Genomic DNA, 12,703 nt, shown 5'->3' with positions numbered 1-12,703 from the left:
AACGAGGATCTGCCCGTCGCATTTTCATGACTTCGGCCACCTTAGCTTCATTGAAGGCACGATTAGGAACTTTGCATCCAGTTCGTGTCTTTCGTCTCGTACCAAGCGAATGCGTTGGAATTGGCAGCTGCTGGCGCTGAAATTTTTAGCAGATACAGAAACCTAACCTACTACGTTGGATGATTCTAGCGACGGTTCGACCTCTGCTATATCTCGTGGTATATCTTGCGATATTCGCGGAAGAGCTTCACAAGAGTCATAAGGTCAAGCGGCAACGCTACGAAATCGTCATGAAGACACGCTTTTTGAACGTCATACAGGAAAGCGTTTAACCAAAACGGCGACTCGGCACGCTGCAGCAGAGACTGTTTTCCTAATCAAACGGATTCTGAATTTCGGACTCGTATGTAATAATACTCTTCTGTGTGAAGTGCTTCTTGCCGTAAAAACCGCTCAAATAGACGAGCTTCTAATTCGTCCCACATCGCCCTGCTGCCCACAGCTGGTTCAAATCAGTTATAGATATAGGTCTGATAAAAATCCATAGGCAATTTTGAACAGACACTTACATGATCAGCCGTAGAAACCTGCTGTTGTCTCCGAGGCCCTGATTCATTGTCCAGGCTTCGAGTAATCAAGAAATGACGGCTTCGGGGGCAGTCCCAGTTCCTTTATACTGTCTGTCAAACACTCTACCACAGAGTGTAGTCTTGCAGCATTGCCAACTACCTCGTCTATTTTCGACTACCATTCGACTGAACTCTTGGGGGGTCGCCTTCGCTTCCTTCTCGCTGTCACCGATTGCAGTGACGACGCACTAGTGCCGGCACAAATCCCATTTATTCGCTTTACACCTCGCCTTCATATAGCAATAGCGATATAGGACCTGATATGTTATTGGTACACGCCGTAACACTGTCTGTTATATAGGAGGGCAATTTGTCGGAAAAGCACGCCGTAATACTAAAGGCTGACTCCATCTGAATTTGTCCAATTTTCAAAGGCAAACTTTGTTAGTTTAGCCCGCATTGTTTTCATAGTAGACGTTTTAAGGAGAGACCTTCAGCGAAAGCGTGTAAAACAAGGTGAACTCGCTAACTTGCCTGCCTACTTCAAATGGTCCTACCCCTATCGTAGCTTTATGCGTACTCGTTACGCCGCGTCTAGGTGGCTGCTCTGCTTAGCCATTACAAACCAGCTACCAGTACAGGCATAATACGCAGCAAAGAGTTCGCATTTTTTTGGGGTGATTTCAGCTCAAAAGGCGTTTATAGTAGCGGATGTTTCACGCTACCAGAAGTAAACGGGTCTGAGCACTGTTCGAGCTATGCCAGCGTAAGGGTATCAGCACAGCTAGAGCTAATAACAAACGATTATTATATGTAATTCTTCTTTGCAGTAGATAGCTTGGAATGTGAATGGCCGAAAATTAGTGTGCCCTAAATAAATTTTGTTTGGCACTAGAACCATAAAAGTTTTTGAGGTTGAGTCCCTTTGATAGGTATAGTTCTTCATATATAGAAGAAAAAATCGAGAACGAGATGCAAGGGCGTGCTTAAGATAAAACCCAGTTCTCACCTAGGTTAGCATTATTGAAATAGTGTAGAAAAGTTTATAAAAAGTACATGTTAGCAGGTGAAGTGGGTCTGTTTAATAAATATACCATGAAGCTGGAGTGAAGATTAAAAAGTCAGCCTACTATCTCGAGCGGGACAGGGCACTACTCTAAGTCTGTAGAACGCTGTTTTAGCGGACTTTTAGTGTGACATGATATCCTTTATCGTGCCATACCCGTATGTTATACTTCTCTCTTACCGCTAGGAACGCTGACCCACATGCAAAGGAAGAATTGGTGTTGTTTGTAAGACAGAGAAGACTGAGAGCGCTGATTGCCCTCGTTGCGTCCGAAGCTCGTAGGTGCTCCCACTCTTCCGGAACGGTTCGCCTCATCATCCTGCTGATCATTAGACCTTCTCCTTGTTCATGATTTTGAATGAATCAGTCGGACAGACAAAGCTCATTGGGCCTCCCAAACAAATCGGCCAACTTGTAGTGGCGTCTTGTAATTTAACGTCATCTCGATTTATCGCAGTTAAGCGACTGTAACACTGAGACTATTCTCTCATACAAGCTGACTGCGCAGCATTTCAATTTTTTAAATCGTTACTTTTTATTCACGTAGCTTAGTTGAAAAAATAAATTGTACTGTAATAAGACCTGTTAGATGATAGCATGGCTGTGTCCGGGCATAGACAGACAGATTTCGCTTCGTACTGGAAGCCAGACGCCCTACGGCAATACCGGACGTAAAACTCGAAACGTTGAGAGATAGCGTGAGCGTCTTACGGCCGCGAAAAATCTATATCGCGTCCACAGTTATACCAATTTTATTTGAGATTATTTTCTAACAATTTTAAAGCTAAGAAAGAGAATCAGCTTTACTTGAGACCTCGAGCTCCCAAGCGGATCTTCCGAACTACGGTATGAATCAGGCTCTTGAACGTCGATAGATGTTTTATAATCAGTACCAACAGAATTAATACGAATGGCACTATGCATATAGCAAATATATAGGAATCAAGAAAACAAATAGTAGAATTGCCGTAGATTAACTATCAGTAGGGGGTAGCTGAAATATATTGTTACGCAGCTGTTAAGTTGTTCCAATATGGGTAAAACGGCAAATGCTTTGGGACACGCTTTTCCCCCAGAATTCGTTTCCACATTTAATTTCCATTAAATTATGTTTCCACAGAACGTTTCGGTCGTGTCAGTGTTGGGTCTGTCATTTACTTGGGACAAAAGGAAAAGAACTAGAGAAGAAGGATTGCACATATTTAGGAAGATTCTGTTCCGTCGCTTGTCACATGATAAAGATAACTCATGTAATCATAGTTTCACATCAAAGATAGATCCGTTATTATTATTATCATCAGTTTTCGCAGCTTTCGTAGTAGGTAGAATGATTAATTAATGCGCATCACTAACATGTAGCCATTATTCAGAGACCTGAAATGGTTGTACTTTTAGTAATAAAAATTGGCAATTTTTCTAGCCGGAGTTTGCCCGATCTATGGGATAATTTTGGGATGCGCGAAATTATATGTGTTTGGTAATAAAATATATAATGAAAAAGAAACCTCAGAAATTAAGAAAGAAAACTGTTCCAAACTCACTCAGTGCTGTTAGCGGCCAGTCCAAGTAATTCGTTCGTTTACTAACACATTCATACTACCGACAAACTTTACGCTTCAACGAATTTTCATAGTTTCATTATTTATTCGTTTCCGGTGTCGCTTGTCTGGTTCTTCACGAGGACAGGGATAAAGAAAGGTTCGGCAGAAATAGCGTGAAATGATCATGTCTACGATACAAATGTTTAGGACCATCACATGTGACCCTTCATTTAGAGCAAGAGGCAAAAAACAATAGTAGAAAGAAAGGGATGATCTGGTGATCCGTCAGAGCGCGCATTCGGCCGTTTGTCCGCTTCGCTGCTCAGATTTTTCAGACGTTCGGATGAGTAAAGCAGACATTTGCACCCTCTGCACTTCCTCTTCATCGATGGACCGACACAGCAAACACGCTCTGTCAGCAACATTTAGTCCCGTGCGGACACATTTATACTGCTCCGAATAGTGGCAACAGTATCTCTAGTGAATGTTGCTGGAGTTGTTGGTACCGCCACCATTTGGGCGAGCACCAAACAGCTGCTAGAATAAGAATAATAATAGCAACCGAATTACTGGGATTGAAAGGGGGTAGTTGATGGCTGTTAGCCCTGGAGTGCCGCTTTGCTTTGTGCCTTTGGTCGAGTCAGTCGGTCAGTGTATGCTGGAATGGCGCGAGAGGGAAACCGGAGGTCCATAAGGAGTTGTTACAAAGATCAGATGGCATAGGAAGGGAGATTCGAGCATTGAGACGCGTTCTCCTGGTCACGAGCCGAAGCGGTGAGCGCTTTCTTTCAGGCCATGCTCAGGCCTCTATCACAGGTGCCATATTCTTTCCCTATCTGGTGTAGAGAGGAGAGGAAAGGCGAGGTGGTGAGCTTGTGAGAAATGTGCAAGGGCCAATGGCAAGGCGAACGAACAGCCCACGGATAGGCTAGGAAAGATGGGGCGAGCGACGGGAATACAGCCCCCTTCTACTTTGACTTCGGGGCTCTCCCTTTACAGGGGACCGAAAACGAGGGGACGGGAGCGGTGATACAGACAGCAGAAGCCACTCAGCGCCCGCCGTCTGCTCTTTTCTCAATGTGTGTTCATTTAAGCAGCAACTATGCCTCCGCCCCCTCTGCCGTCTCGTCTGTCTGTCAGCACCCCCGCAGTGAGAGCAGGAGACATCGCGCCCCACAGATAACGAGAGAGAGGATGAAAAGGCGTGGAGTCTGTCACTACGTAGTGCCGACAATTCTTAGACACAATTTATCGTTAGACTACATGAAAAACTGTTAGATGAAAAAAACTTTTGTCGTTGATTTTACGAACATATTTAACAAGTTCATCTGTTCGGCAGAACTTTTTTGGCGGAACGATGAGATGAACATTTCTAACAACAATTAATATCTGAGAACAATCGGTTAATCGTCTTATGTCTCGATTTCTATTACTGGAGTGGACTGGAACGGATTTTTGACAGCGAATAATCCAAGAGATTATCAAACGATCGTGGAAAAAATTCAGTACCGTTATAACAGATTAGGTTCACATAGAGCGAGCTATGCCAAACTACCTTGTGAAGAGTAGTCAAATTTTTTTCCCAGTTCCTATGTCAGAAAGAATATATGGTAGATATGAATCCAAATAAAAAAGCAGGTATTTTTAACATAATTATCGAGAAGGGTAGGATTAACGTAATTGTGGAAAAGGACTATCCTCATTCAATAACTATTCGAGCTGTTTCACACCTTTGCATAGTCTATGTTATAAGCAGTCTAAAACAAAACAGCGACGTCCATTTTCCAACATATAACTCATATCACCCAGGCTAGTAGGTATAGTATGAACGTCGACTATATTGTATATTTAGAAATCGGACATCACTGGTTGCATTCCTTTTACAGTCTGTGCTAAAGTTAGTTTAATGACCAGTTGTCGGAACTACTCGGGTCGTGTCTCGTCCGGCTCCATTGTGCTCCGGTTTCCATGACAACGCCGACATAAAATTATTATTTCCCTTGTTTGCCCCTTTCCTTCGCCTCATCCTCTTCCGCACATCGCCTCATCGTCATCATCATCGTCGTCGTCGTGCTCATTTTACCCTTACCCCATTTTGCCCCCTCGGCCCCCGGCTATTGCCTGCCCTTCATCGTTCGTTCTTTCATTGCCGTCGGATAGTGCTGATTCGACTACGCCTATACTAATATAAGAGTCGTAGCTCCGTCAGGAAAACCAGCTAGTAGCGTATAGCTACAACAAGTAGACAACACCAACGTATAGAAGACGTTTGCTGGTCCTCATCAACTCGACGCACTCGGTTATCATCGCAACCGTCGTTAGTCGCGCCTGTCACGAACCTCTTCTGCTACCATCACTGTCGCTCTATGATTTCGGCGGCAATTTTTCTAAGTCTGAGCTACCTTTTAGCTAACCTGTTCCGTCGTTGCTCCTTTCCTTTTTCATCGTCCTAATAATAATAACTACTGTATGATAATGATTGAGTCGGTCGGCTTAGGGCTTAGGGGCTTAAAGCTACCCCTTCCCTTTATATCAGTTGGTTCCCTTTCCCTTCCACTACCACCATTATCATCCTCATCAGCAGGAGTAGCACCGGAACCTTCAACAAGCGGGCACAGAGTCGCGACGGTAGGAGCAGTTCTTCTTTTCGAGGAAAAAACGATTCTTTAAGATGAAAGCTTTTGCGTTGCTGCTTTTGGAAGACCAGTCAGTCTTCCTTGATGCTTTGATTAATTCAAGGTATGTAGCGCGCACGTGGCATGACAAGAATAGATCCACTGGCAAGATGACGCATGACCTGCACACAACACGAAAAAGGATAGCAGCTGCTACAGGTGTTGCCACCGTTACAGCCCTCCATTTCACTCCCTATGAGCATCTACACGACAATTTAGAGCAAAATGTGAACAAATCGAAATGAGTTGTCAAAGGCAGGCTGATACAGCCGAGTCAAAGGATCAGTAAACGACGCGGTGATCTTCTCTTAATAGAAAAAAATGCGGACAAACATATAGGACAAAGTGTACGCTATATGAAAACGAATTATATTATATTGAGTCGAAAAGCCGACTATCTATGACGGCCATTTGACGAACGAAACTGGTACGTGATCATTGGATTAACAGCTAGATCTATCTGTGATAAATTATTTAAAGCTATATGTATATATATATATATATATAATAAGGTATTATTATTGCTCTGATTCGATCAGTATGCGGCATTTTTCATATACGCAGTCAGTTGTCGACGTGTGTGATCGAACCAAATTGTTCAGATTCTGGGCTGTTGGAACATGTGAGAATAGAAAAGCAACCAGCAGGAACTACTCAGGGAAACCAACGAAATAGAGAAGACGATAAAGACACCTATATAGGATTTTTTCCTTAGTAGAAGCATGCTTTTAATCAATCAGTTGATCAAGCGTTTCTCCTCATACTTACGGTAACGCAGTCATTGATAAATAAATAAAGCTTAATTCTCTCTGTCCGCAAAAGCATTTAGCAATTGATTTATCGATTGTTATTTAGTTTCGCTATCCTATTTTGTTGACAGCTCGCATAAACCGACAAATCAGCGCAACTGTTACCATATCATGGTGCTCATTATACCTCGAAAAAAGCGTTTTTGGTAACAACCTCGCACTTTTACACAAGTATGTTACCGTACAATTTACATCCTTGTCCGCATACACATAGGGGCTAGTCGTATCACAGACAAAACGATCTAATGAAAGCATATTGAGTAATCAGGCGAAATAAACGAGAATCGTTAAAGTGCCATATTTATGTTCATGCAGAACCCGAAGATCAGAGCTTTACTCAGCAACTTCCACTAAACGATTGCCCTAATAGCGCCCTAATAGGTGCGATTATATGAAGTACGATTTGTAATGAAGGAGTATGCCACGAGAGAAAGGGCAAATGAGAATAATAGGATATTGTCGTTTTTGCCTCCCTGTCTTCCTCCATCCTACATATTGATGTGTATTGTATAACGAAAACAAACGACTATTTCAAATCTCTGATGACGACGCCAATTGCCCGACGGAATGTGGAACAGACGGCGATCGTTTTAAAAGGGAAAGGAGTGGCAAATCAGAAACGACGAGTTGTTGTCGCTGCAGTAACTTGTTAAGTTGAGCTCGAATATATTTCATATTATTTTCTTCACTCCCTATATGCTGAAACACTAATCGCAACGCAATATAGTAGTTTGGTTTTCTCATGTAAATGGGCATCAAAAGAATTAAAAACTAAAAATGTACATGTATTGAGAGAATATTGGTGATTCGTATCGATAAAAATATCTTCACTGGATAGCTAAAAAAAAAAAGGCATGTATATGTATAGTAGACCATTCGTGTTACTTTTATGCTATGCTTTATCAAGATTTTTGTTTCGAGATCAAAATATGTTTCTGTTGATGTGGGTTTCCGCTTACGAATTCACTACAAATGTTTCACGTAGTAGTGACTTATAAGGAGGCGGCGGCTTCGAAATGTAACGAAAATAAGGTTACCTTATTCACATGCAAATTGTCTGTGAGATTAAAAAGATAGTCATCGCATTTGTATCAACTTATATGAAGTCTCTGGATTAAGCGCTACTATGCCCCACATAGATAACTATAATAAGATAGGAATAAACACACTGCCTCGCATCACTATTTCTCCACCATGACGATAACGACTCTACAATGTAACAAACGAAAGAGGTAGAAAATTGGGTACGTTTTATGTACGCTCAGTTATATGCTTTAAGGACAGAAATCAATAGTTATTATAAAAAAAAAAAAAAAATATATATATATATATATTTTTTTTTTTTAATAGATTTTCACTTGTGTACATGCTGTGTTCTGGGCAGAACTTCGGCGGCGAACGCAACTTCACAGTGCTACTATAGGCCAGGCCAGAATATAAGTCCTCAGAGGTTTCTTGCTTCAAGTTTTTTAATTTCCAAAAAAAGTCAATTTCAGTCTTCTTCAAGTTAAATGTGTCGTAACGTGCGGCTAGGATCAGTAATCTTCAAATGCAGGTATTTTTGTATACAACGATATAAATGAAGTCGATCACGAGAAATTGGCCACCGTTCCTCGAACGTTTTTAATCACAAACTTTTTTGTATCCAGTAATAGAGTGCATCCGTCGCGGAATTTTTTCGGGTCGAAACAGCGCACCATCAGCGCAATACTGGCGTCAATTGTTGTAAAGGCTACAAAAGTGCGTAGGGAAGTTTTGTCTAGCTTGCGTAAGACTTCCTCAGCTGAATGGGACATGTCTTGGAGACGGCAAAGAACCGATGACATTCCTAGATATAGAAATATTTACCATACAATTTTGAAATAGAATAATTTTCAGCCAATTAGTTCGATTTGTATACTATAAATCAATTTTTTCGTAACATCGATTGAGTCAAGCCCGCAAAAGGTTTGACGTTTCGGTTATCTAGGTACAGGTGAATTCTATACGTGAGATTAACCAGTGCCCCCAAAAGTAAATTAAATTTATCAAGTTATATACAACGTCATCATTCTTATGCCTTTGCTTGTGTATTGGCAACAAAACGTGCAGGCCATCATCGCTCATTCAAAGTTTGCTTTAACTAAATTATGAGGAGCAGTTTTTCAGAAAAAGTTCTCTAAAAAATTATAAAAGTGACTTTTCCCACTGTTCTTATTCCCGCGCCTAAGTAGGATATTTATGTTGCGGATCAAATTAGCTTTGACGAGAGAAAGGCTTACGTACGGATAGCAATTGTATCGTCATTCATGAAGTGTTTCGCGATATTGATGAACTGATCCGAGAGATCCAGCAGACCAATAAGAACTGTTCGTCGAAGCTTTGCACGGTTCCTAAGTACAGAAAAATTTTCATGTTACTAGGATTAGTGAGGATTGTTGCATCGAAAACCTAAAGGCCAACCGCAAATCAAACTTCTTCAGCTTTGCTAAAAGGATTTTCTCACTCTTAAAGTTCGTACGATCCTAGTTCTAGTCCAATTTAAGGAAGTGATTCAATGCTTTTGCCTTAATCAGTAAATCTCGATTTACGCTCCAGTTGAAAGCAATGAAGTTCACCGATTGGGTTGTAGCCGCACTGAGTGTAGGATCTACATACAGTTTGCAACCTCATAAATACCTTCTTGTACTTCGAGCATAAGAGCAGTGCTGTCCCTATGAATGCCTGGATATTAGCTAAAGTACTTTGATTACAATTAATTCTTATGGCCTCGAATTTATAACGGTGTCGCCATGCGCTATCTGTGAGAAACGTATTATTTCACTAATCGTTTTTACGATTCTTTAATATTCATTCGGATCACTCATTCCGGGTAGTACGTTCCTACCTTTCACACCTCTCTTGCAAATCAAATCGGTAAAAAACAAACACTGTGGGATTATGGAAAATGTGGGGTTAAAAGGGAAAGTGTAAGTTTAGAAAGAGGAAAAGTATTGATCTAGAAGTGAGAAAATGAAAAAATCAAAGTATTCAACTATTTGACTGAACCAGTTGGACATTTGAACTTTGAAAGGCACATTTGTGAAATGTCTAAACGTTGAAATGTTCTGTTGTACAAATTAAATAACTTGATACTCGAATGCTTGGCTTTTTTTGGCCTGTCCTTCATCAGTGACGAAAAAAGGTTCGAAACATATAGGTGGTGATTCGTAACTGTGGAATAGCTCTACTAAATCCTTGTAAAAGGAAATATGAACAGGCCTAACAGTTTCTGTGTGCATTATATGTAAGATGGCCTGTAAAATGAACTGTTCACTTAATCGATGTTTTTTTTCAAATCGGAATAATTGGGTCATTATCGTCAATAAAGTCGAATGAAAAAACATTTAGAGGCTTTCCAATAATTTTGCAACGTTTGCTGGGAGGAAACATTTCCGCATATGTTCAGTTTACACCTTTAAATATATCCTGTTTTTATCTGAATTTTCCAATCCGAAACGGCAATCGCGTACATACACCCGTGACAAGCTCAAAATTTAATTTAGGTGAACCTAATACCAACTGCTACATACCCTTCAAGAGAGTTTAGCGAAAAACTTGCGGTTAATTCAATGGAGTTTTGTAATGCTTCCAGGAAGATCTGCCTGAGCTTCGTATCGGTAAGCAGATTAAGAAAGCTTACGATGGTCATTCGACTTAATTCTGTAGAAAGCAGTGTCGCATTCCCAGCCAGATCCTGTAAAGACGGCCGAAGCTCTTGGCCACAGGCGGGAAAAATCGCGTTCTAGCGACCAAATTAAACATGAGTACAGTGTTATCGATTTGTCCATTCTGGGCGCATGCGAACCGAACATGAATTTTGGCCACAAACCTTATGAAATATAAATATTTTCATTACTAAAGGCTTGGGCTCGTTTGTTTATGTAATCTATAGGAGCGGAGTATTATGGGACCGGTCTTGCTAAATGAAACTTTTAAAAGACGACACGGATGACAAGTTTGTATCAAAACACGCTTCGCCATGCATGAGACAACATTTGGTGTATTCCTTCCAATGAACGCTAGTAAAATGAGACTATATATACATAAAATGAATAATTTTTTTTTCGAACATTAAAACAATTTAGAGACGCCAACATTGACACTAATGATTTAAGCAAGTGTACCTATTTTCAATGTTTTTTTTTTAATCTTTAAGAAGCTCCTTAATTCGTTTTAGTCTTCCGTCATGAGCCCTCCAGAAAAAAACTTATGAGATAACTAAAAGAATTATTCCTTAAATTGCTTAGAAAAAATGACTTATAAAGCCTGTAAATCAAGTTCACGTAATTCAATTATTTGACTAGCTGTGTTAAATTTTTTCTTAAAAAAAATGCAACACCGTAACATTGAAAGTTCGTAATAAAACACGGAATTATGACATACCTCGCTACATTCTCCTTTGGTAGTTTCAGCCCTAGATAAAGCTGGCGCAATGAGGAGTATTAAAACTAATAACATTTTGTTTTGTCAAGGGGATTTTACAGGATTATGCTGATGACCGGCTGACTCTTGGCGGCGAATGACGCAAATTAAGCATCCACCACCAGAGTCCCGCAGCTAATTCTGCCCACATCGTATCATATAAACTCGTATTTGGAAGCTACACAAATTTATCTAATTGTTTTTGATAGGCAATTTGAACGACTAAAGCGTTGCGTTGAGAATGAGTCTAGGCTAGACGATTTTAGAAATCAGAATATAAGAGCATGGATAGCGCTACAACTTTAGTCTTAGCTAACTACATCTTTGAAGTTAGCAGCTATAGGACGGATAATCTTAAAAAAAGGCCAAATTCTAGTTATTTGAATTTATCATTAACTTAAATAATGCAGATTTGTTTTTGCACTACAAAACAACATATACACTTCCCTAAAAAAGGCTGTATCCGCTGAAATGGTATTTTAGCATTAAACGGTCATTTTCAATATTTTCAGTAATAAAGGCAGAAACTGTCTACAAGACAGGCTGTAGCCTGGTAGCTAAAATGAAGCCTAAGAGATGCTTAAAATAATTAGGTGGCGTATTGAGGCAGACGGCCGTTAAGCACATCTTTGTGTTGTAGTTGCTTTATTGAACTTATGCTGTAGCTGCGGCGCTCTTTTTAGATACATAACATAGGGTTTATATTGTGGAAATATGTCACAGAAATGATCAGAAATCTAATCCTCAGAAAGTAAAATCATTCTCAAAAATAAAAGTATGGCATTGGGCGGGCGAACTTAAATCAGCGCCTGAATTACATACTGCACATACTTCTCAGCATTAGTCTACATAACTGGACGAACACAGTGGAGGAAGTACGATCACCTTTTATATAGCACCTTTGTCGAATAGCAAGACATAGAGGTTTTTAGCTGAGCCTTTTGTTTTTTTTTTTTCTATTTTTGTTTCTGATTATACGCATAAGTATTCTACTAAAGTAATTAAACGAATCAACTGGGGTAATGCTGTGGACATGCAGGGGCACAACTCCTCTGTCTACCAAGACTTACGGGCGATTCTACTCTTTTCACCTGTTCATGTTTACAATATATGATAATCTGAGGCCAAGCTTTTTGTTAGGCAAAAACATATTTGCTGATATTATCGTTTCATTCTATTTACTCTCCCGTATTCGTAGCAGTAGAAGCCTGCTGGTTATCTCTATTTTGCCGCCTCTTGGATGTCATAGCTATATTGCGAAGCTGCGCTAAATCGTTATTGAGCCGAATAAGGAAAAAAGATAACGGCTGGCCTCTCGACACATCGCTCATGTGTCGCTATTATAAAATACATCTTAACGGTGCGGTAATTCTTTCCATCGATCGTTCACCCTCTATCAAATTTGTACCGTAGCACAGAGTGACAATAAATTACTTTAAAAAAGTGCCTACGGTAATTATAGTATGATTTTTTTGACCTCACGCATACTTAAACATCAGCAATATGATTCGAGCAGCAACTGTACGACCAATAAAACATTTGTAAAGGTATTGAAAATAACATAATTATGCTGTAGTGTGTATTAAATATCTTCAAACAC

General features: G+C 40.2%; 1 protein-coding gene across 1 annotated transcript; it reads right to left on the bottom strand.

Annotated features, from left to right (window-relative positions):
- Window positions 1-7,546: 7,546 nt before the first annotated feature.
- LOC111265380 (uncharacterized) lies at window positions 7,547-11,182 on the bottom strand. Its single transcript, XM_022841980.2, has 4 exons — window positions 11,065-11,182; window positions 10,212-10,423; window positions 8,926-9,032; window positions 7,547-8,488 (listed from the first exon to the last, which is right to left on the bottom strand). Exons 1-4 carry the CDS (start codon window positions 11,137-11,139, stop codon window positions 8,250-8,252), a joined length of 633 nt encoding a protein of 210 aa, XP_022697715.1. The 5' UTR covers window positions 11,140-11,182; the 3' UTR covers window positions 7,547-8,249.
- Window positions 11,183-12,703: the final 1,521 nt, after the last annotated feature.

This window comes from Varroa jacobsoni, unplaced genomic scaffold (assembly GCF_002532875.2).
Source record: "Varroa jacobsoni isolate VJ856 unplaced genomic scaffold, vjacob_1.0 scaffold_965, whole genome shotgun sequence".
In the NCBI taxonomy this organism is placed as follows: domain Eukaryota; kingdom Metazoa; phylum Arthropoda; class Arachnida; order Mesostigmata; family Varroidae; genus Varroa; species Varroa jacobsoni.
Note: the sequence above shows the minus strand (reverse complement) of the source record. Positions and strands in the feature narration are given on the sequence as shown.

Excerpts from the sequence above, each read along its gene's own strand:
- LOC111265380 (XM_022841980.2), bottom strand. The coding sequence starts at position 11,139 with ATGTTATTAGTTTTAATACTCCTCATTGCGCCAGCTTTATCTAGGGCT. Across the intron at positions 10,424-11,064 it reads CCAAAGGAGAATGTAGCGAG|AACGCGATTTTTCCCGCCTG; the intron begins GTATGTCATAAT and ends TTTGGTCGCTAG. Across the intron at positions 9,033-10,211 it reads TCGCTAAACTCTCTTGAAGG|GAACCGTGCAAAGCTTCGAC; the intron begins GTATGTAGCAGT and ends TTCTGTACTTAG.